This window comes from Oryx dammah, unplaced genomic scaffold, assembly GCF_014754425.2.
Source record: "Oryx dammah isolate SB20612 unplaced genomic scaffold, SCBI_Odam_1.1 HiC_scaffold_27, whole genome shotgun sequence".
NCBI lineage: Eukaryota > Metazoa > Chordata > Mammalia > Artiodactyla > Bovidae > Oryx > Oryx dammah.
Window position 1 is genome coordinate 88,241,636 of NW_024070211.1, and position 21,680 is coordinate 88,263,315.

General features: G+C 35.2%; 1 protein-coding gene across 3 annotated transcripts in view; it reads left to right on the forward strand.

Annotated features, from left to right (window-relative positions):
- MBD5 (methyl-CpG binding domain protein 5) overlaps positions 1-21,680 on the forward strand; it is a 151,644-nt gene that overhangs the window by 96,395 nt on the left and 33,569 nt on the right. For all 3 annotated transcript variants that reach the window (XR_005719055.1, XM_040229000.1, XM_040229001.1), the window contains exons 5-7: positions 825-1,005; positions 5,464-7,599; positions 19,688-20,713. Coding sequence is in view for 2 of the 3 variants with exons in the window: in XM_040229000.1 (XP_040084934.1) it covers positions 825-1,005; positions 5,464-7,599; positions 19,688-20,713 (3,343 nt within the window). In the remaining variant the exon portion in view is untranslated. The remainder of the gene's footprint in view (positions 1-824; positions 1,006-5,463; positions 7,600-19,687; positions 20,714-21,680) is intronic.

Here is a 21,680-nt window from a genome sequence, read left to right on the forward strand (position 1 = left end):
TTGCACCTTTTTCTTAGAGCTACACCCATGCTCACTCTTTAATAGTGTAGTATTTTCTTTCCTTACTGCTCAGTCGACAATGTTATTTTTAGCACTGGTGTTGATAAATCTGCCACAAATATTTCTAAAATCACAAAGCTGAACCTTTCTAGCCAAAAGTGAAACTGTTTTACTCTTTTGCAAGGTAAAAAGCAAAATCATTTTAAATGATTATAAATATATACTGTAGACACAGGTCATTATTCTGCAAATACCTACAATAGTGCTAATCTCAGAACTAAAGATCAATAGACAACTTTTTCTTTTTTATTTGTGTCACCTCTTTCAAGAAAAAGCACTTGAAACAGCTTATATGTATATATACAATAAATATTTTTTTAATAGAGTAGTAGATTTTTTTAAATCAGTAAAAAGGTAATATTAATATAGCAATAAAATAAAGCCAAAGAAAAAATTAGCATGTAGCAATGTCAGATTTTAGGGGTTTTAACTGTATTTTATATGTTTGTTGTACTATTGTAACAGCAGGAAGTACCTAAAATTGGGAACATTATCAGATACTATATTTTTCCATGTATTTATCTTGACTGTCATAGAATTAGAATAATTTTCATTATTTTCCCTGCCACTAAAAACCATAAGTTCAGTAGAAGGTATTTATTATATTATATATAAAGTTGCTTTTCTTAAATTTAAAAACTTGAGAAAGTTTTCTTCAGATATATGGGTTAATCTATGCAGAACTTTTTTTTTTTTTAACAAGGGGATCTTTTTACTTAATATTTTTGCAGACATATTTTAAACAAAGGCTGTGCTTTTTCCAGGTGTTTAATTTTGATCCTGGAGCTGCTGTGAAACAAAGAACTGCAGAAGATGTTAAAGCAGATGAAGATGTCACAAAGCTATGCATACATAAAAGAAAAATCATTGCAGTGGCCACACTTCATAAAAGCATGGAAACCCCACACCCTTCTCTGGTGCTCACCAGTCCCGGAGGAGGAACAAGTATGTAATATGGTGAAGGGTTTAGAGATTTTCCTCCCCGACTCCTCTCCTGGAGAAGGAGTCACTAGAAACCACCTTGCCAAGCATTTTCTGAGTCCACTTTTCAACCACACACAATGCATTTAAAATTATGTATGTTTTATCTTTTCACTACAATTGATAATTAGTTCTGAAAAATTCCCATGAAGTCTCCCAAAATTCCCTATCCAAGTCATTTAGTTAAATGAGCAGAATAAACACCGAATAGCACCTACAAATACGGTGAAGGTACATAGAGCTGAGCTAACCAAAGAGAAAGTGTCATTGGTTTTTAGGAAACAAATATAGCCTTTTTCCTAGGGCTGAATTGGAATACGTAGTCCACAAATACAGCTAGCAATGTTGTCAAGAACTAGCAGTATTATTGAGTCATAATAGCTGTATATTGAATACCTACTACCAGAAATCACCTTGCCAGGAACTTTTTACACCTCCATCCAACACATGCATGCATACATGCTTTCAATTTTACAAAATTTCAAAGCTGCAGAAAAATTACATAAATAATTCATTAAATACCCTAGACTTACCAATTAATATTTTGTTTCAGGAGCTACAGATATTGTGACAGTTCACCCATAAGTATTTCAACACACATGGATGTTCTCTTACATAAACCACAGTCTAATTATCACATTCAGGAAATTTAAAACTAATATAATAGTATTATCTAATATGCAGTCTATATTCAGATTTCTCCAGTTGTCCTAATAATATTCTTATAGCTTTTTCAACCCAATCTCTTTTTAATGCAGAATGCAAAGATGATGCAACTGTAATTAGTTGTTTTATTTCCTTAATGTACTGTGGTTCCCCAGTCTTTTTAAATCTTTCATGACACTGATATTTTTTAAGAGTCTAGGCCAGTTTTATAGATGTTCCTCAGTTTGGAATTGCCTGATTGCTTCCTTATATTTTTATTGAAGTTAAACACAATTTGGTAGGAATACTGCATAGGCGATATTATGTCTTCATTAGGAAGCACATAATGGCAGTTTATCCCATATTGATGACATCAAGTTTGATTGCTTGGTTAAAGTTATGTCCATTACTGAGGTACATTTTCCCTTTATGATTCATATGTAATTTGTGGAATTATACTTTGAGGCTGAGGAATTTTTCTTCTTAAGGGCTAGAATAGGAACTCTCTAAAATATTACAGTTAACACTTGAATAATAATTCTGGATAAAATATGGCTGAACACCAAAGCATTTTTTTGTGAAAGATAAGTAACATTGCTCTGCATAGTTAAAAAAATAGGGATGAGGAGTGTGACCTGCAGTGCTCAGAAAGCTTTATTGTAGAACTCAGATTTGAACCAGCCCTGGGAAATAATAGGATTTAGGCATATAAGGAAAATAAAATTCTTGTCCAGAGCAACTATGGAATACTTAAGGAATGCGGTGGAGACTGATGTGACACAAGTGGAAAATTAAACCTGCATAAGTAAATTGGGGCCAAATTATTGATAGCTTTAGATACAAAGAGAAGCAGTTGTGATACCATACAGGTCACTCCTAGAACTCTGTGAAGAGCGCAGGGAGAGACAAATTTGGCAATTATTAGCAGAGAGCTCCTCTTCAGTAACCCTATTACCTTTAAACTAACCTTTAAACTTTAACAGGAATGATCAGAAAAATTGCTCCACTAAGGTATGTAAGAAAAAAATAGTGAATTTTTCTCTTTCTTTTAACAAGCTACATTTTTTAAATTAAAAGGTATTGCAACAATTTAAAAACATTTAATAGTAAAAAGCTATTTAAAATTTACCATTGTCCTGCCACCTTTATGTAAGTATGTTTTCATTTTCACACTGTACCTTGCATATGTGTTTGCACATACTCATATTTACTGCTGTTCTCACTTCACATCATAGCAGTTTCAGCCCTGCCTACAGAGTCTGCCTTGTTGCCTTTTTAATGACTGAAGCAGAATCTTGATCTAGGTCCTTTGTCATATTCTATACATTATAGTTTCATTAATGAAACTAAAGATAAATATTTAATTAAATTAGTATAGGCATATAAGGTATATCTCCATCTCCTTTTAAAACTACATACTTGATTGGATTAATTTCTACTCTTTTACCAGCTTCAGATATAGCATTTATTTCAATTTTTAAATTTTAAACTATATTAAAAGGTTAGGATTTAAATAATTAAGGATTAAGAAGGCTCAGTAGTTTTCACCTCTCTTTGTTTTACGTGCATAAAACATGTAACTTATCTCTTTCAAAAAGTCTATTTGATATACAGAAAAGCACACATTGGGTGCCCAGCATTTACATTTCCCAACTCTTGAAATACTTTTAATTCCTTACTGCCACATAACAGCAGCATGGCTTTTACTTATTTAGTATTAGTTATTTTTTAAATGTTAACTATTTTTCCCCAGTAGGGAAGAAATCCTTTCTAAACATCAGCTCCTTTCTAAATTCTGTTGAATATAAAAATGCCAATGTCTATATTTCTTATCATTGAACTATAGATGGCTATATAAATAAACAAGAAAAGACCAATTTGGTGGTTTTATTACTGAAGAGGACACAGTCAATCCTGTAATGATGTTAGTGATATTAATAGAGACACCTCTGTTCTCACTGAATGCCATGCTGAGTGCCCCAGACAGTTTCATGTGTTATTTTCTTGATTACGAACTTTTAAACTTTCTTTAACAAAAAAAATGATTTCAATTGAAATTATCTACTGCAATTCTCTTATATGATTGTTTCTTTTAATTTTCATGTATTGTCCAGAAATTAGTCTAACAAAGAATCTCTACCATGCCAGCCAGAAACAAAAAGCCCACACCTCCCAAGAAAAATATATATGTTCACTGCATTCTTTTACTTCTTAATTGTAACCTATCAAGACTTCTGTTTATCCAGGTTGAAAACCACTGTTTCAGAAATTGTTACATTATGATTCAACCTGTATAGTACCCAGCAAGTAGAAGTATATTTATCTTAAATGTGTAATTATCCATTCAAGTAAATATACCTCTGATTGCAAATGAATCCGAGTATACTTGCTGATATGCTGTAGGTCTCAGAATTGGGATGGCCAGTATATAATGTGAACAGTACCACTCCCATGTCCTGTGCCCCTAACAGAATCATTGGCATTTTCTCATGCAGCCCAGCTAGAGCTCAGCATCCTTTTCAGCACAGTTCTGTAAGCAGCCACCATCAGTTGATGAGAATTGCCATATGAAGCTAATTTCATTTGCCACCCCAGTTTTAGAAGTCACAACTTTATAAAATAGTTAAACATCTTTAGGGACTAAAAAAACTTAAAACTAGAATTCTGACATGATTGAATGAAAATTCTGTATGATGAACCAGCTTGCTTTTGTTGCCTGTATTCTGTCTGATCTCCGAAAGAACTGAAGGGATTCCAAAAAACCAGCAAGGGAGCAATGCACTCTAAAAAGAGAATATACACCTGTGGTGGATTCATGTCAATCTATGCCAAAACCAATACAGAATTGTAAAGTAAAAATTAAAAATAAATAAATAAATTAAAAAAAAATAAAAATAAAAAAAAAATAAAAAATAAAAAAAAAAAAAAATAAAAAGAGAATATTCAGTTGGAACCCAGTACTGAAGACGGTTGTACTCTGACTAAATTTTGCATAAGAATTCTACCCTAATAAAAGAATTGCAATCTTTTACCAAAGTTGGTTGATGAAGGCTGTTTTTACAACAATGACTGATTAAGGGTACAGTAATTGAAGTGTTACAATATTACCAACTTGATGTGAAGTTAGCATGATTGTTTAACTTCACTGTATTTACTCTTGTTACCACTCCCTTTATAAAAGATTCAGAATCCTGTTTACATAATTCACAAAAATTAAGACTTTTACTGTCACAGTGAAAATGTTGGGATAAGAAAGAGTTTTTATAGCTGTCTTGTGGAGGTTTATAGAAACATTTTTAAGGTAAAAAATTTTCTGGTGAAAATGGCAGTTCATTTAAGTCATCCAAGAAAACAGTATGCCAGACAGATTACAATTTTCTCGTGTAACTATTCTTGAAAAAATTCAAATCCTTTCCATCTGGGCTGTCAATCTTGATTTTACATATGATAAACATTATTAGAATGACTAATGTCTGTATGTACAGATTCAGAGCCCCATCCTTTCTCAACAGATAGGAGGTAAACAAGCATAATGAGCAGTTATTGAGAACCTTCGGTCAACTAAGGAAGAATAATGTGCATTTTTTTCAGACAAATTTATTGTAGAATACAAACCTTTTTTGTTTTTTTATTGCAGAGTCACAGTTTCTATTTGCAAATTTCTTTTTCCAGATGCCCTTCCTTCCTCATTTTCTCCTTTCTTCCCTTCCTCCACTTTCACACAAAAGGATTGAGACTACTAACAGACTTTTTTTTTCTCTCTCTCTTTCACATCAGATGCAACTCCAGTAGTACCTTCACGGGCAGCAACTCCAAGATCTGTAAGAAATAAGTCACATGAAGGAATTACAAATTCTGTAATGCCTGAATGTAAGAATCCTTTCAAGTTAATGATTGGATCATCAAACACCATGGGAAGACTATATGTACAAGAACTGCCTGGAAGCCAGCAACAGGAACTCCACCCTGTCTACCCCCGGCAGAGATTGGGCAGCAATGAGCATGGACAGAAGTCTCCATTCCGTGGCAGCCATGGAGGCCTGCCCAGCCCCGCATCGTCAGGTTCCCAGATATATGGAGACGGCTCGATCTCGCCAAGGACTGACCCACTTGGAAGCCCTGATGTCTTCACAAGAAATAATCCTGGTTTCCATGGAGCTCCCAATTCTAGTCCTATTCACCTGAGTAGGACTCCTCTTTCTCCACCTTCAGTAATGCTACATGGTTCTCCTGTACAGTCATCCTGTGCAATGGCTGCAAGGACTAATATACCTCTTTCCCCAACCTTGACTACAAAGAGTCCAGTAATGAAAAAACCAATGTGTAATTTTTCAACTAATATGGAAATACCACGAGCAATGTTTCACCACAAACCACCCCAAGGCCCACCTCCCCCTCCTCCACCTTCTTGTGCTCTTCAGAAAAAGCCATTAACATCTGAGAAAGATCCACTTGGCATTCTTGACCCTATTCCTAGTAAACCGGTGAATCAGAACCCTGTTATCATTAATCCAACTAGTTTCCATTCAAATGTCCACTCTCAGGTACCTGTGATGAATGTAAGCATGCCTCCTGCTGTTGTTCCTTTGCCAAGTAATCTCCCTTTGCCAACCGTAAAACCTGGTCATATGAATCATGGGAGTCATGTACAAAGAGTTCAGCATTCAGCTTCAACCTCCCTGTCCCCTTCTCCAGTGACATCCCCAGTGCACATGATGGGGACTGGAATTGGAAGGATTGAGGCATCGCCCCAAAGATCACGCTCATCTTCCACATCATCAGATCACGGAAATTTCATGATGCCACCTCTAGGACCCCAGGCCAATTGCAGTGGTATTAAGGTTCCACCCAGGTCACCAAGGTCAACAATAGGGTCCCCAAGGCCATCAATGCCATCAAGCCCTTCTACCAAGTCCGATGGACATCATCAGTACAAGGATATCCCTAACCCATTAATTGCTGGAATGAGTAATGTACTAAATCCCCCAAGCAGTGCAGCTTTTCCTACTGCATCTGCCGGAAGTGGTTCTGTAAAGAGTCAGCCTGGTTTGCTGGGAATGCCTTTAAATCAGATCTTGAACCAGCACAATGCTGCCTCCTTTCCAGCAAGTAGTTTACTCTCAGCAGCAGCCAAAGCACAGCTAGCAAATCAAAACAAACTTGCTGGTAACAACAGTAGCAGCAGTAGCAATTCTGGAGCTGTTGCTGGCAGTGGCAACACTGAAGGACATAGCACTTTAAACACCATGTTCCCTCCTACTGCCAACATGCTTCTCCCGTCAGGTGAAGGGCAAAGTGGTCGAGCAGCACTAAGAGATAAGCTGATGTCTCAGCAAAAAGACTCACTGCGGAAAAGAAAACAGCCACCTACCACAGTGTTGAGTTTGCTCAGACAGTCTCAAATGGATAGTTCTGCAGTTCCTAAACCCGGACCCGACTTGCTCAGGAAGCAGGGTCAGGGGTCGTTTCCCATCAGTTCAATGTCTCAGTTACTACAGTCTATGAGTTGTCAAAGCTCTCACTTGAGTAGCAATAGTACCCCGGGTTGTGGGGGCTCAAATACTGCTTTGCCTTGCTCTGCTAACCAGCTGCATTTTACAGATCCCAGTATGAACTCCAGTGTTCTTCAGAATTCACTGACACAGAGCATACCTTTAAGAGGGGAAGCCGTGCACTGCCACAATGCAAACACTAACTTTGTTCACAGTAACAGTCCAGTCCCAAACCACCATCTTACAGGTTTAATAAATCAGATTCAGGCTAGCGGGAACTGTGGGATGCTCAGTCAGTCGGGCATGGCTTTAGGAAATTCATTACATCCCAATCCACCTCAGTCAAGAATTTCAACGTCCTCCACTCCAGTGATACCAAACAGCATTGTTAGCAGCTATAATCAAACAAGTTCTGAAGCAGGTATGGTTTTATTAGAAAAAAGTACCCAGAGGTACTAAACTTTTATACGTTTTTTTAAAATTTGTACCAAAATATTTATTATGATAAGAAATGATCCTTTCCCCGATGTGAAATTCTCATCATTTCTTTAGTATTTATAATTTTATTTACAGAATGCTAGGGATTTGTCTCTTAGGAAAAAAAATAACCAAGAGGATTCCACGTGTTTCCGTTATTCGTTGTCAATCTGTCGTTTTGAATTTCATTCGACTTTCAGTTGGTTCAATAACCATTGGACTCTACGAAAGAAGCCATAGAAGGCAGGATTTCCTGGTTATTGAGACATGTACTTGGTCAATGCCAATATAAAAGCTGTTTCCCCTAGCTTGTGTTTGTATTCAGGTAAATGAAGCTCACCTTGGAAAATCCAAAAAAGAGGCAAAAATAAATGGATATTTTTTTGTTCTTGCTGCTGACCAGAAATAGGTGAATGAATAGGAAGAGCTAACTAGAAGTTGTATGAAGTAGAAAGCTGTCTTCTAATGTGTTTTCTTATCCTAGTTTGCTATCCCTTATTACTATTTGTTTGAAAAAATTCAAAAATGGATATTGGCTACTTCCTTTTTAAAAAAGGTAATAATTTAAGTTTTCTAATAAAAAAGGCTTGAAAACCTGATTTCCAGAATTTTTGATCTTGAAATTATTTTGCAGTTTTCTTGTAGAACTAAACCATTATTTTTACCATTGACATTATTGTATCTCATTATCTGCTATTAATGGAGACAGATTTATTTGAAAGTAGATACATTAGAAAGAACTGTATTTTGTTCAGTAGAGTCCTCAGAAATTGCTATAAAAAAAATTTTAAAAAGCACTACAGAGATAAATTCATGGAGACATCTGAAAATTTGACCATAAGAATATTAGAAATACCCAGAATCCAACAATAATGATTTGAGAGATTGGTGGGAAATGACAAGGTGGAAATAAAAAATGAATATAGAGACAGTATTACTCAGATATGAAAACAGTGGGCTTTTAAAACCAGATTGCTACTGGAAGTGAGAAAACTGCTGAGGCTTTTAATAGTAAGCTATTGTGTGGTTATATATAGACTGTTATATCACCATGCTAGAAAGGCATTATGACCTACATGTCTTTGTTGTTGATAGTAAAATCAAGTGTTTTCCTTCCTGGTGTCACTACTTATACCTGCCATCCTCCACAACTTCTGTTATGTGTTATGTTTGATGTCAGTATTTAATTAAGAACTGTTCATTGACCTCTTGTGTTAAAAAGAATATAAGGTGAAAAAAATAATTGAAATGATTAGTGCCTTCTTGATAGTCTAAGAAATCTCATGAAGTTATTGTTTATGTGTTTAACAGGATACTTATTCCAAAGGGGCTTCCAGCTTCTCAGTGACTCGTATTTCTTTTTAGATAATCTCAAATAAATGAAAATTTAATCTTATGCATTTAGCAGATTAAAGTTACATAAAGTCAGTAACTATTTAAAAATACACTATATTTATTAAGCATACCTTCAATCATTTGGATGAGACATTGTTTGTCTCATTGTATTATATTTTTAAATTTTGATACCCCTTACCTCAACTTACTTTGTTTCAGGTCTAAGTTCATATTGCAAAGTGTACGTATTTTATTAATGATGTATTTTAATTTATCTATAATGGAAAAGACTGACATTTATTTATGTTCTTGTTTCTTCTGATTGTCAAGTTTAGACTTATTTTATATAGTCTTAGACATGTATTTTCTTGTTCCATGCCTCTCTGTAAAACATGAGATCTGGATTGCCAGTGCTGGGATTGTTGAAACACATATGTTGAACTTTTATTAATATAAGGAAAGTGTTAGCATATAAATAGCTAAAAGGGATGAGAATAAATGTCTGATAATGATGTGGATGTGTAAGATAACAGAAAAGATATGCTTGATAAAAATCTAGGTCAGTTAGAATTTTTTAAAGTATTAAACAATAAAATTAAATACTAATTAATGTACATAGATCTGATGTGCAGCTGGTAATAAAAATGGGTAGATTTACTAATGTAGCTCTTTTGATGAGCTGATTTATTAAAGAGGTCTCTAATACCATTTTTTTAGATACACAGTGATCTGTGTCAGCTGAATGTACTGTCATGATAATTGCTTAGCATCCATCAAATAAACACCAGAGGTGGGCATTTACAGTGAGACAGCTGATGACAGACATAACTCTCCCTTTAAGCTTTGCTAAGTATTCCTAGCATACTAGGAAGACATTAGAAGAAATCACACTTTATTCTTAAAATGTTGCTTTTAATTATCCTTGAGTACCTCTGATGTACTAGGTGACTTACCTGTATTATTTCTAATTTGTACAGTCTTCCAAAGTATAAGGTGTTCTTGTTCTCATTTTACAGATGGGTAAATTGAGCCTCAGAGAACTTGAGTATCCAAAGTCATACATAATTGAATAAGGATTTGAATTCAGGTTCATCTGATCCTAAAATCCATTTTCTTTCCAGCTGCATAAGTTCTTCATTGGAAGCATCTAGTTGTCAAAAATACTGTTTTCCCTTTTGAATCTTTAAAGATATCCAAAAGACAGTGAATTGAAGCAATCAACGCATGTTAGAAACCATGTTTGTAAACTTTTGATGCACTTTTAGACCAAAGTCACTTATTTTGCCTTCTCTTTCTGGACTCTGATATCCTAGTATACAATAACTAGGATGTTTGTGTCAATGCAGATAAAATGTCCACAATATCAAAAGAACTGCCCCTCATTTGTGAACTACATTTGGTAACCTTTATGTAAATGATTTTGTATTGCCTCACTCAGATAAGAATGGGTTTCCTAGTGGGTGAAGTGTCAGTAGGCCTTTGTAGGAGACAGCTGTGCCCATGCCAGCCCTGCCACACCAGTTTTGATAGCACAGTGCGGGTGAGAGACACCTGCAGGTGACATGGCCCAAGCATTCCTTGTGGTCGTGGAGCCTGAACAGAGCTCAAATACCTCCTGCTCACCCCAGTGCCTTTTTTCCACTCTCCTAAGCAGCAGCTCAAAAATGTTACATTAAGATTTCATTGAAGACCAGAAATCACTCTGAAAACATTTAACTTGATAGGTTATTTTCAAGAACTTCTTTTATAGAGAGGTTTTTATTATAAACAACCCAAATATTCATATTCTAGGCCTATATGTGAATACCAGTCCATATTTACAATGTATTATAACTCATATATGAGAATTGAAGGCAAAGATGGTAAAAAAAAAATCAGATAAAAGATACGAAATGCTTAGAAAACACTTCTAAAACTTAGAAGATAGGTTTTATTAATTCTGTTTGGCGTTTTGAAATTGCCTTTCCACTAAAGCTCTCTGAACACTTTGCATTGCAAAGTTTACAGGTTTCTATTAACCTTTTGGCTATGAAATTACAAGTGAAGTTTAATATTTCCATGTAACAGATTTAGAAAACGACCAGTAGGATACTTGGTAACATTCCTCAAGTTGTAAAACAAAGTTCTGGTGGATCTTGGATCTGGCAACCAAACCCAATCAGTTCCTCAGTATCAGTCCAATTCAAACTGCTGAATGCAGGTATGTTATGAAATCCATCAGTCGTATATACATTTAAAGCAATTTTCAGCTTATGAAGTTAGTTGAATTTCAACATGTAAGTGGTTCCAGCATGTGTCCTGTTGTTTGGTTTAGGGGAGAATTCAAAACCCAAGTGCCCTGATGGGCAGATTTCATCAGGACCGTGCCTCCTCAGGCCTCTGAACGCTGCCCACCTGTTGACCACAGAACAAAACCACACATGCCAGTAACTGGGGCCTTTGCAGGGGACCCAGCCTTTCATGGCCCTGTGGGTTTTCATAGTTTTCAGAGAAGCAAAAAGATTTGGACTGTTCTGCTAACCAACTTAATAACTGAAGCTTGCCTTCCTCCAAATGATAAAGTCATTAAATACAACTTTCACTTTAAAATGCCTTTTATATTCTCATTTTTTGGTAATAAACATTTAATCAACTCTTCTAAACACATGAAAATAAAGACCTGTGAAGGGGCAGAGTATGAGTTTGTACCAAGAGTAAATAATTCAATCATTTCTTTGCCTTAACTCTTAAAGATATACATCGACTAACAAGAATATAAATAAACCTCTGAATAAATATATGCTCATGAATATTTATATATATATTTTTTAACTCTGGAAAAGAAAGTGTTTTTTCAGCACAAAATACATTTGATTGAAACTCAGTGCAGCCTCTGAACTGGTAGGTATAAGAAACTTAGAGATCACAAAAGGATACTTCATATATAAGCTTGGCTTTTTGTTCTCTGTATTTATTTATTCTTAGAACATCCCAGTAAAGAAAGGGAAACTGTCATTCCCTTCATTTGAGGTTATAGCAAAAAGGTTATGGGATAAAAATACTCCAGAATGGATTATTGTACATGTTAGCTCTCTCAGGATATGGGACGTTTGAAGGGAAGTAAGCCTCTTGTCTAATGTAGACTTATATAGAGTGAAAAAAGGCAAAGATTGCTTTAAGGCTGTGACTGAATTAACAATAGTTGCTATTGAAAGTATTTCCACCCAAGTTTTTTAATGCCTAGATTCCTCAACTTCTAGGTTGAAAGTTGCCCTTTGCTCTTTTTAACCAAATACCAAAACTATATTAAATTCTTGATTATGTGATAAAAATCTATGTCTATTCTTTTAGATAAATTTTTGCAAAATGAGCCATTTCTTCTTTGCTGTAAGATATTTTTACAACAGACAATGTCTTGCTGTTTAAGAAGGTTTCCTAATATCAGGGTTACACCACTTGCTTTGTTTACATAATCCAGGTTTAATGTTTCCTCGTGTACAAAAAAAGGAATTAAAATATGTTTGAATTTAGACATCGAGTCTATGTAATCAAAAGTGATAACAGAACTCATAGTGGTGTGATATGTTTGCTGATTCAATGATCTATTTTGTACCTTTCAAGAAATAAATTGTCCCAGTGTGCAAATTGGGAGAATTTTATTCTATTGCAATACACTAAGCTCACTTATGAAACCACTATAAATCCTTAAGATCTCAAGGAGATGCCTAAGCTTTATTTACTAAAATCAAGTGGTCTAAAAACATTGAAGTAGCCTCTAAAAGTACCCAAATTCTAGGCAGTAAAGTTAACTCTACCAAGATCCGACTCATTAAAAATAATGCTGAAACATAATTCCTACAGTGTCATCAAAACAGATTTCATTTCCATGTGCATGTAGTACTAAATAAACCATAAACTTCTACCTTCTAGGAACTTCTATCAAGCAACATTAATGCTAACGAAGGAAAGAGTAGAGTAAAAGTTATTTTCTAAGAATTATACTTCTGGCAAAGTCAAAGTAACAACTCACCGTTTTATAGATTTAGAATGGAACTAGACAAGTCTGCAGGTGTTGCCAAGATATTCCAGGGGTAGGAGCTAAATTCAGAATCTCTCTCCAAGACCCATGGGTACAGGTATAGGAGAGAGTAGTGTTTATCACAGATGCCCTAGAGCAGGACTCCTGGACTGCATAACTCCACAGGGATACCTGCCACACTAGAGTCCGATAAGTATGCCTCCTGAAACAGCTCCATAGATCATCCCCCACAGAGCTGAGCAACTGAGAGGCCTCCTAAAGCAGTGTTTTTCAAACTTTTTTTTTAGTATCTAATTTCTAACAGGAAATTAACCTGGATTCCATTTCACCAAAGAGAAGTTTTTAATGTACAACAAAAATTTCCTGAAAAAACACTCCATGTGATGCACTCTGCCATTCTATCTCATCCTATCTTATCCTGTCTCATTGTATTTTTATGACAGTCATGATCCACTGAAATTATTTCATCACCCACTAACAGAGCGTGCCCCAGCATTCACATGTATAAGTTAACAGAATCAGTTTCCACAAAATAATATCGTGGCTATGCACTGTACTTTTTTTTTCTTTACTATTTCATCTATCAGAATATACTAATTGAGGGTATACGAAATTGATTTTACAGCCTTTAAATAGCTCTAAACACTGTCTTAAAATATTCATGAGGTAGGTAGGTCAGTATTTATTGAGCATCTGGTATGTACTCAGCACTGCTTAGCACTGAAGATAAAATAGTATACAATGGAAGGACACAAAGTTAACTATTAATAACCTAGAAACTACTTGCTCTGCTCATTAAACAAAATGGGGTAAACTCTCAGTTCGAATATTGACAGTTGGAGCATATTAACAGTGATTCTAGCATACAGAGAGAACAGAAATCCTACCAAGAGAATTAACCTCTTCTCTCAGCATTTGTTTCCTTAAAATAACTATTAAGAAAAATGTGATTAAAAGCATTTGCAAAACAAAAAACCATTGTTACTTGAGAAACTGAAAAATCTCAAGCTTTTTTTTTTTTTTTCATTTCAACAGCTTTTAGAGTAATCCTATGTGTTAATAAAGGAAGCAGAAATGATCAGTAATAAAACACACAATTTTGTCTGACCCCATAAGAATGGCCTCCTTGATCCAGTCATCATCACTCTGACCTCATACTCCAAGGTACAGGCTACATTCCTTCCTTCCACTGGTCTTCCCTCTTCCCTGAGAGGTTGGCCCTATTGACAGTAGAGAGTATTTTCTCAGATACTGCCACCGATCCCTCTCGCCTCTTTCTCCTAAGTTGTTTTGGTTTTTGGTGAAGAACAAATAGACATAGTTCCTAGGGCTTCCTGCCTACTTCTGGTAAAGGAATGCTGGGCATTTATATCAACATCCAAGGTACAAGACAGAGATTGGTATATCTTTGTAAATACATGTTACCATGTCATTACTAAGGCTTGGGAAACTAATGTTGGAAGATCTAGACTGCTCATAAAAGTTATCTTCAATTTTTTAAATCAACCCTTTAAATAGAATTTTTTTCTATTTTCATGGGATTAAAAAGTATATTTACTAGACTCACTAGGGCATGATATTTTCTCCTGTCTCAAGAAGCATTCATTTTTATTAAGGATTATCATTGATCCTGTTTGCAATTGAAATATACTTGCCAAAGCAAATGATAAAGGTCAGATAGTGAAGGAGTACCTTCTATATGATTTATTTCTTAGGTTCTTGAATTTTGTGGCTAAAAATCAATATTTGGGCTTACCAATTTAGAAAAGTTTTATAGCATGAAGTTATATTTATCAAAATTGGGACTGTAGGCCGAACGGGTGTTATGGCATTTTTTAATTATTTTTAATTGAAACATAATTGCTTTACAATATTGTGTTGGTTTCTGCCATACATCAACATGAATCAGCCATAGGTACATTGGTCCCATCCCTCTTGAACCTCCCTCCTACCTCCCACCCCTTCCCACCCCTCTAGGTTGTGACAGAGCCCCAGTTGGAGTTCCCTGAGTCATACAGCAAATTCCCATTATAATGATATTTTTAAAACACCTGTTGGTCAGTTGGAATGAGCCTTATGCCCTCTCTGTGCACATACAAAGAAATGTGCAACAGTATTAATACTTAGGGCTGACTATGAAAGTTTAGCCTAATATGAACAATGACTTTTCTCAGAGTATTAGTGACAAAGAAGAAAAAAAAATCTAAAGAGGTAGACACTACTTTTCTTTTGAAAAGCAATTTTTAAAAAATGAGATGAAACATCTCAAGAATGAAATTTAGTAATAGGAAAAATATCCTTTAAAAATCCTAAAAAGAAATGACTGATGCTATTTCTGTATATACACTCATATGCAGACACACATACATTATAACTTATGTGTGTGAGTGAAGAATACAGTTTACATCTGAAAATCTGCCCCACAGGAAGAACTCCCACTGTTGTTTCCTAATTGTACTGGACTATCTCAATCTCTGATTGGGTGTCTAGGAATATGATCTCACACCAGGGATGTTTGTTTGGTTAGCTTTCCAGTCTTAATTTCTTACTTCTTTAAAAGTAACAGAAACAATGAGAAAAAGAAGTTATGCCAGTTTGTGGTGCCGCTGGCTGGTGTGAAATAAAAATTCTTTCCAATTAAAGGACTTCTCCAGCTTGCTAACTTGTTCCAGGCTCCCAGCTGCCTTTTAGTTATTTAACTGCTAAATGTTCAGTGAATAGTTTGCTTTTTAAAAAACTAAAAAAAAAAAAAAAAAAACTTTCTCCTTCATTAGATTAAGCACAAAACAGCTGCTCCCACCAAAAAAAAATCAGCTTTGAGAAAACATTTTTCCCCACATGCTTGAACAGATGATAGTTTTTTATGCAGAGATGTAAGTTCACCAGAGAATGCCTATTCAGGATTAAGTGGTTCAAAAATAAGCAATTTCCAGTTTTCCTTCCAGCTATAAAAATTGACAGGATCCTCTTTCAGTGACCCCAAGCAACAATGAGTGACTATAAAAATTCAGAGTACTTTGGGATGGACCTCTTCCTCTGTAAGATTATTTTAACTCTCCAGCATACCTGGGAGTCTTCTAAAGTAACTTGACATCTTCCAACCATCTCCCTTCCAGCAGCCTTTATCTTTGTCAGTTTTCACATTACAGGAGTCACAATACAAGAGTCTCTTTCTCTACAAATGGGTGGTATTCTCTCCTCCATATACACACTTGCCACACACAGAGAGCAAGTGATCTGATTTCTAGAAGTTAAATGCATGTTTTACAATCTTAATAGATTGATTCAACCAACATTTTTTGAATGCCAACCATGTGTTAGAGACTCTTAGGTCTTGGAAATACAGAGGGAAATAAGTAATCCTTGCCTTTAATGGTTTAGAAAGATGACTTTAAATACCTTCACTGCTTGTCTAAGGCAGCAGGTTTAACCAGGGTTGGGAGGGCTGGGGTGGGTAGAAAAGCAGTGTACAATATTTTCAGTCATATTTCTTAGTTTTGAGGCTACATAAGATTCTTATTACCTTCCATACACTTTATTACGTCCTTGTCTGTTTTTAAAATTATTTTGCTTCCACTTAGAAGCCCATTCTCTCTTTTCCACTCTCAAATCCCAGATCAAAGGTTACCATTGCTTAGTTTTTCCTAACACCTTCAGTTTTACAATTGTCCCCTTGTTATATACCTGCTATAGTTCCTAGCATATTGCCTTGTAGTTATACTAACTTTATGAAAAGAGCTTTAAAATTTCCTGGTTCATAAGCTCTCAGTAAATGTTTATTTGAGACAGACAGGTAGATCTGTGTGTTTATCACATTGTCTAAATTCTGCTTTCCTGAAAGAATAGGGTGTTGTGTTATTGTTGTTGTTTCTCTGTATCATCATTTTTATCCTTTTGTTCAGCAGAGTATACTTGATTGTTGAATTGGTGTGTTGAAAACTAGGGAAAATAAAAAACATGCCTTGATCCACATATTACTCTTAAGAAGCTTGTGATACTCACCACCTTCTTTTTGGTAATGCAAAAATATACCCAGAATAACTGTATTTTCTTTATTGTAATTCCTCAAGAATATTTAGATGGAGAACTTTTAGAATAATGTCCCCAAATGACTGCTTTCATAAATCCTCAAAATGGATGTTTCTGTTTCACAAAATAAAGATAAAAAGAGTAATAACCTCTAAGGAAATCCTTCATCTACAAAGCCTTGTATACACACTAGACTATTTCAGAAATGTACTCTTGACTGTGATTAGAGGAATGGTGATCTGTATATTTAAATGTCATGATTATTTAGCAGATAGGGGAAAAAGCCATAGATAGTGTTTTTATTAGCTTGTTCAAAAAAGTGGTTTCCAAATGCAAATAAACCAAAGTACCTATTTATGGAAATGGCAGCAAGATTTAAGGAGCACTGAAATGTTTAAGGTGTTACTGTTTTTTATCACAGATCTGAATTAATGTTTAAATATTTGTATACCGTATGCCTACCTCAGCATCTTATCTCCTTTAAATGCAACAGTGAGAGTTTTAAAAAAATAAAGTAGACCACAACAGCTAGAAGACTTGCAAAGTCATCCTATAGAGATATATGTGTTGGATATGCTGATTTTATACTTCCTATTGTTACCACATCATCACAACTAACTTTAGCTACTAATGTCAATAATGATGACAATGATAGCTCCTTTTATTTGTATACTTTTACATGTTGCAAGCCTTTCACTTACCTGTCTTTGATGCTCACAGTGATCATGCTAGTGAATTTCCTTAGAAAAATTCAAAAGTAGGAAACTTTCATATACAGGAAGATGTCCATCCCCATGTGATATATAATAATGAAAAAATCAAAATATGAATGCCAAACTTTATCAGGTAGTTCAGTAAATATGATCAGTCCACATGCTACATAGTTAAAAGTATTCATATAGAGTCTATATTTCAAAAAGGAAAAACCCTTGTGTTATTCTGGCAGGAGAAAAATGAGAAAAATGTATCATTGTATTTGTACTTCTATTACAACTATGGAAACATTTCTGTGTATTTGGACAAGGCCTCAGTGGTAACATAGTCATATATAAAGTTTGTTGCGATGGCATAGCACAGCAGTAAAATGGTCATGTTTGAATTATTTTAGATTTTCAGTAACACTGTATTGTTCATTATAACATATACATGTTTAATACTTTAATAAATGTATGTGCTTATAATAATTAATATTTGCTAAATGTATGTATTATTATAAAACAATGCATTTCTTTAGGGTAAGACATTTTCCAAAAGATGCTTGTAGGTTCCTTTTCAACAGAATGTGATTCTCACCCTCCCCACACCCTCCTTGTACATCTGGATCACCAGGGGTGATTTCAAAGAATACTACTGCCCAGGATGTACCCAAGAGATGAGTTCTTGACTGATCCTGATTAGGGCCCAGACATTGGTTGGTTGGTTGTCTTGTTTGTTTTGTGCAGCTTGGATTGGTGACAACTAAAACAATTACGATACACAATTCTAATTTTATTATTAAATTCCTTGAATTTTCATCTTCAGCATACATAAGATTTTCACAATTAATACTATTTGGATGAAGACTGGTCTTTTTAAGGAATCATGAGTATAAAGTATTTTTATGCTATTAGAATGACAAAGATTTAAAAATAATGATAAAACACAGCGTTGGTGAGAAAAATGAGTACTACCTACATTGTTTATAGAAATATAAATGGAATGCATATTGATCAGCTACACTGGAGGGCAGTCTGACAACGTGTATCCAGAGCTTTAAAAAATATATAAAACTTTTGTCCCTGGAACTCTACTTTTAAGAATTTTTCCTTACAAAACAATTGAGCATATTAGCAAAGATGAGTAAATAAGAATGTTTATCATAGTGTTGTTTAAAATAGTAAAAGATTGTAAACTATCAAAATATCCAAACTGGGGATTGAATAAATTATGGTATATCCATACATGGATACTAGTAAAATAGATCTATAGTTAACATGAAAGAATAGTAACAATGTATTGATAAATGAAAAGTTACAAAACAATATGATTCTGTTTTTGTTAAAAATATACGTAACATATATGTGTGTGTGTGTGTGTGTGTGTGTGTGTCTGCATATGTAATATGTACATACAGGTGGAAAAGCCTGGAAAACTATACACTAAAATATTAATAGTTATATCTACATAGGTACTTTTTATTTTCTGTTTTGTATCTCATGCATATTCTATCTGTTTTTTCCCTTAAAAGAAAATACTAGTAATATAAAGACCAAAGACTAGTAATAAAGACCAAAAAAAATTTTTTATGTAAAAATATATTTTGAAAAATGAGGCCTTGTTTCTTTTTTCTAACCAAATGAATGGACTACAACACAACTTCCCCCATTTTCACTTTGTCTGGCTATGAAAAACAAGATATTTGACAGTTGGAACAGCTATTTCTTAAAGTGCTAAACTTCTCCAGCATATTTATGTTCAAAGTAGATTAAGAAGTATGAAGTTGAACTTGTTTCATTAATGTGTCAGATCATCTCTAATTACAATTAATCTGGTTAGCCTCTACAAAGATGGCATGTAATATATTCATCAAAATGTATCTCAATGTATTTTTATAGAGAAGTCTTCCTTAACCTCTGTAATTAATAAGTGGGTTTTTCCCCCTTTCTTTCAGGCGGTTCAGGACCATCCTCCTCCATAGCCATAGCTGGCATCAACCACCCTGCCATCACAAAGACAACATCTGTTCTTCAAGACGGCGTCATAGTCACCACCGCAGCTGGAAACCCACTTCAGAGTCAGCTGCCCATTGGGAGTGATTTTCCTTTTGTTGGCCAGGAGCACGCACTTCATTTTCCATCCAACAGCACTTCAAACAACCATCTTCCACACCCCTTGAACCCCAGCCTCCTCAGTTCTCTACCTATCTCTTTGCCAGTGAATCAACAGCATCTCCTAAACCAGAATCTATTAAATATCCTCCAGCCTTCAGCAGGAGAAGGCAAGTCTGAGATCAACCTCCACCCTTTAGGTTTTCTCAACCCAAATGTAAACGCTGCTTTAGCTTTTCTCTCCGGTGACATGGATGGGCAGGTATTGCAGCCTGTTCACTTTCAACTCTTAGCAGCCCTGCTTCAAAACCAAGCCCACACAGCTGCCATGCTTCCCCTGCCATCTTTCAATCTGGCCATCTCAGATCTTTTGCAACAGCAAAATACCCCCTTACCCTCATTAACACAGATGACAGCCCCACCAGACCATTTGCCAAGCAATCAGTCAGAGAACAGCCGAGCTGAGACCCTTTTAACCAATCCCCTGGGGAACCCTTTACCAAGCTTTGCAGGCAGTGACACTACTTTTAACCCCCTCTTCCTCCCAGCTGTCACTGGGGCCTCAGGATTAATGGCCTTGAATCCCCAGCTGTTGGGAGGTGTCCTGAACTCGGCATCGGCCAACACCGCTAATCATCCAGAGGTTTCCATAGCAACTTCTTCCCAGGCAACCACTACCACAACCACTACATCATCAGCAGTGGCAGCACTGACTGTCTCAACACTTGGTGGGACAGCAGTGGTGTCAATGGCAGAAACATTGCTGAATATATCTAATAATGCTGGGAATACACCTGGTCCAGCTAAACTCAACAGTAACTCTGTGGTGCCACAGCTACTTAACCCTCTACTGGGGACAGGTCTGCTTGGTAAGTTAAATTTTTTCACAAATTTTTACAAAAGAAACGTTTTTCTAATTCTATTTTCTCCTTTAAAAAAGACCTCCATTTTGTCACACTATTTTTAAAAATGTTTTTGTTATGTCACAGCTTGCTTAAGGAAGAACTAAATATAATAACACCCACACACAACCATAGTTATACAAACATGAAAATGACTTTTTCCTTTTCCCCTATTCTAGAAATACTAAATGTCATTTTAATCTGCCTTCTCTTCTAATTCTGATGCCACCTAAACCTAACCTACTCATCATTCTCTTAAGCCAAGTAGTGTCTTATTTTTCAAATAATTAAAGCACAGGTACACCTTAAAAATAACATTTATTTGAATTTTAGTTGATGTGGCATCACAGGGTTAGTATGAGCAGCTGCACTGTGGATGAAAACAGTTTGAGGAAGTGCTTTTCCAGGTGATCCCTAAATTAATGAAACTAAATGCTTATCCAGCAAAATAAGAAACAAGACATAAAAACATTCAAAGTTAATGCTTGCCCAAGTTCAAGGAAACAAATAGATACTGCTCGGTTTTCTCAAACAGTATTATTCTTTAGAACTTTGTGGCTTAAAAACAAAATCCTTTATGTAGATTATCTTATCTCAAAAAATTAATAAAATCACGTCAAGTATATTCAGCTGTTAGATGCAGGTAATTGTAGTATAGAGATGGTGCCCATAAAGTCTGGAAACATAGGCAAATGTACATGATATTGTCAAGGGCATCTTCAATAGCTAAAATAATAATATGTTTCTAGTTTTCATAAGCACTTTTATAAAATAGTTTAATTAGTCCTATTTGGCAGTCAAATTAGTGTAGTAAAGAACCTAAAAAGCACTACAGATTTCAAGTCATAGGACAATTTCTATGACATTATCCTCAAAATAAAGTCAATGTAATTTCAAAACAAGTTAATTTTGAAGTTCAAATGTAACTTTGGTA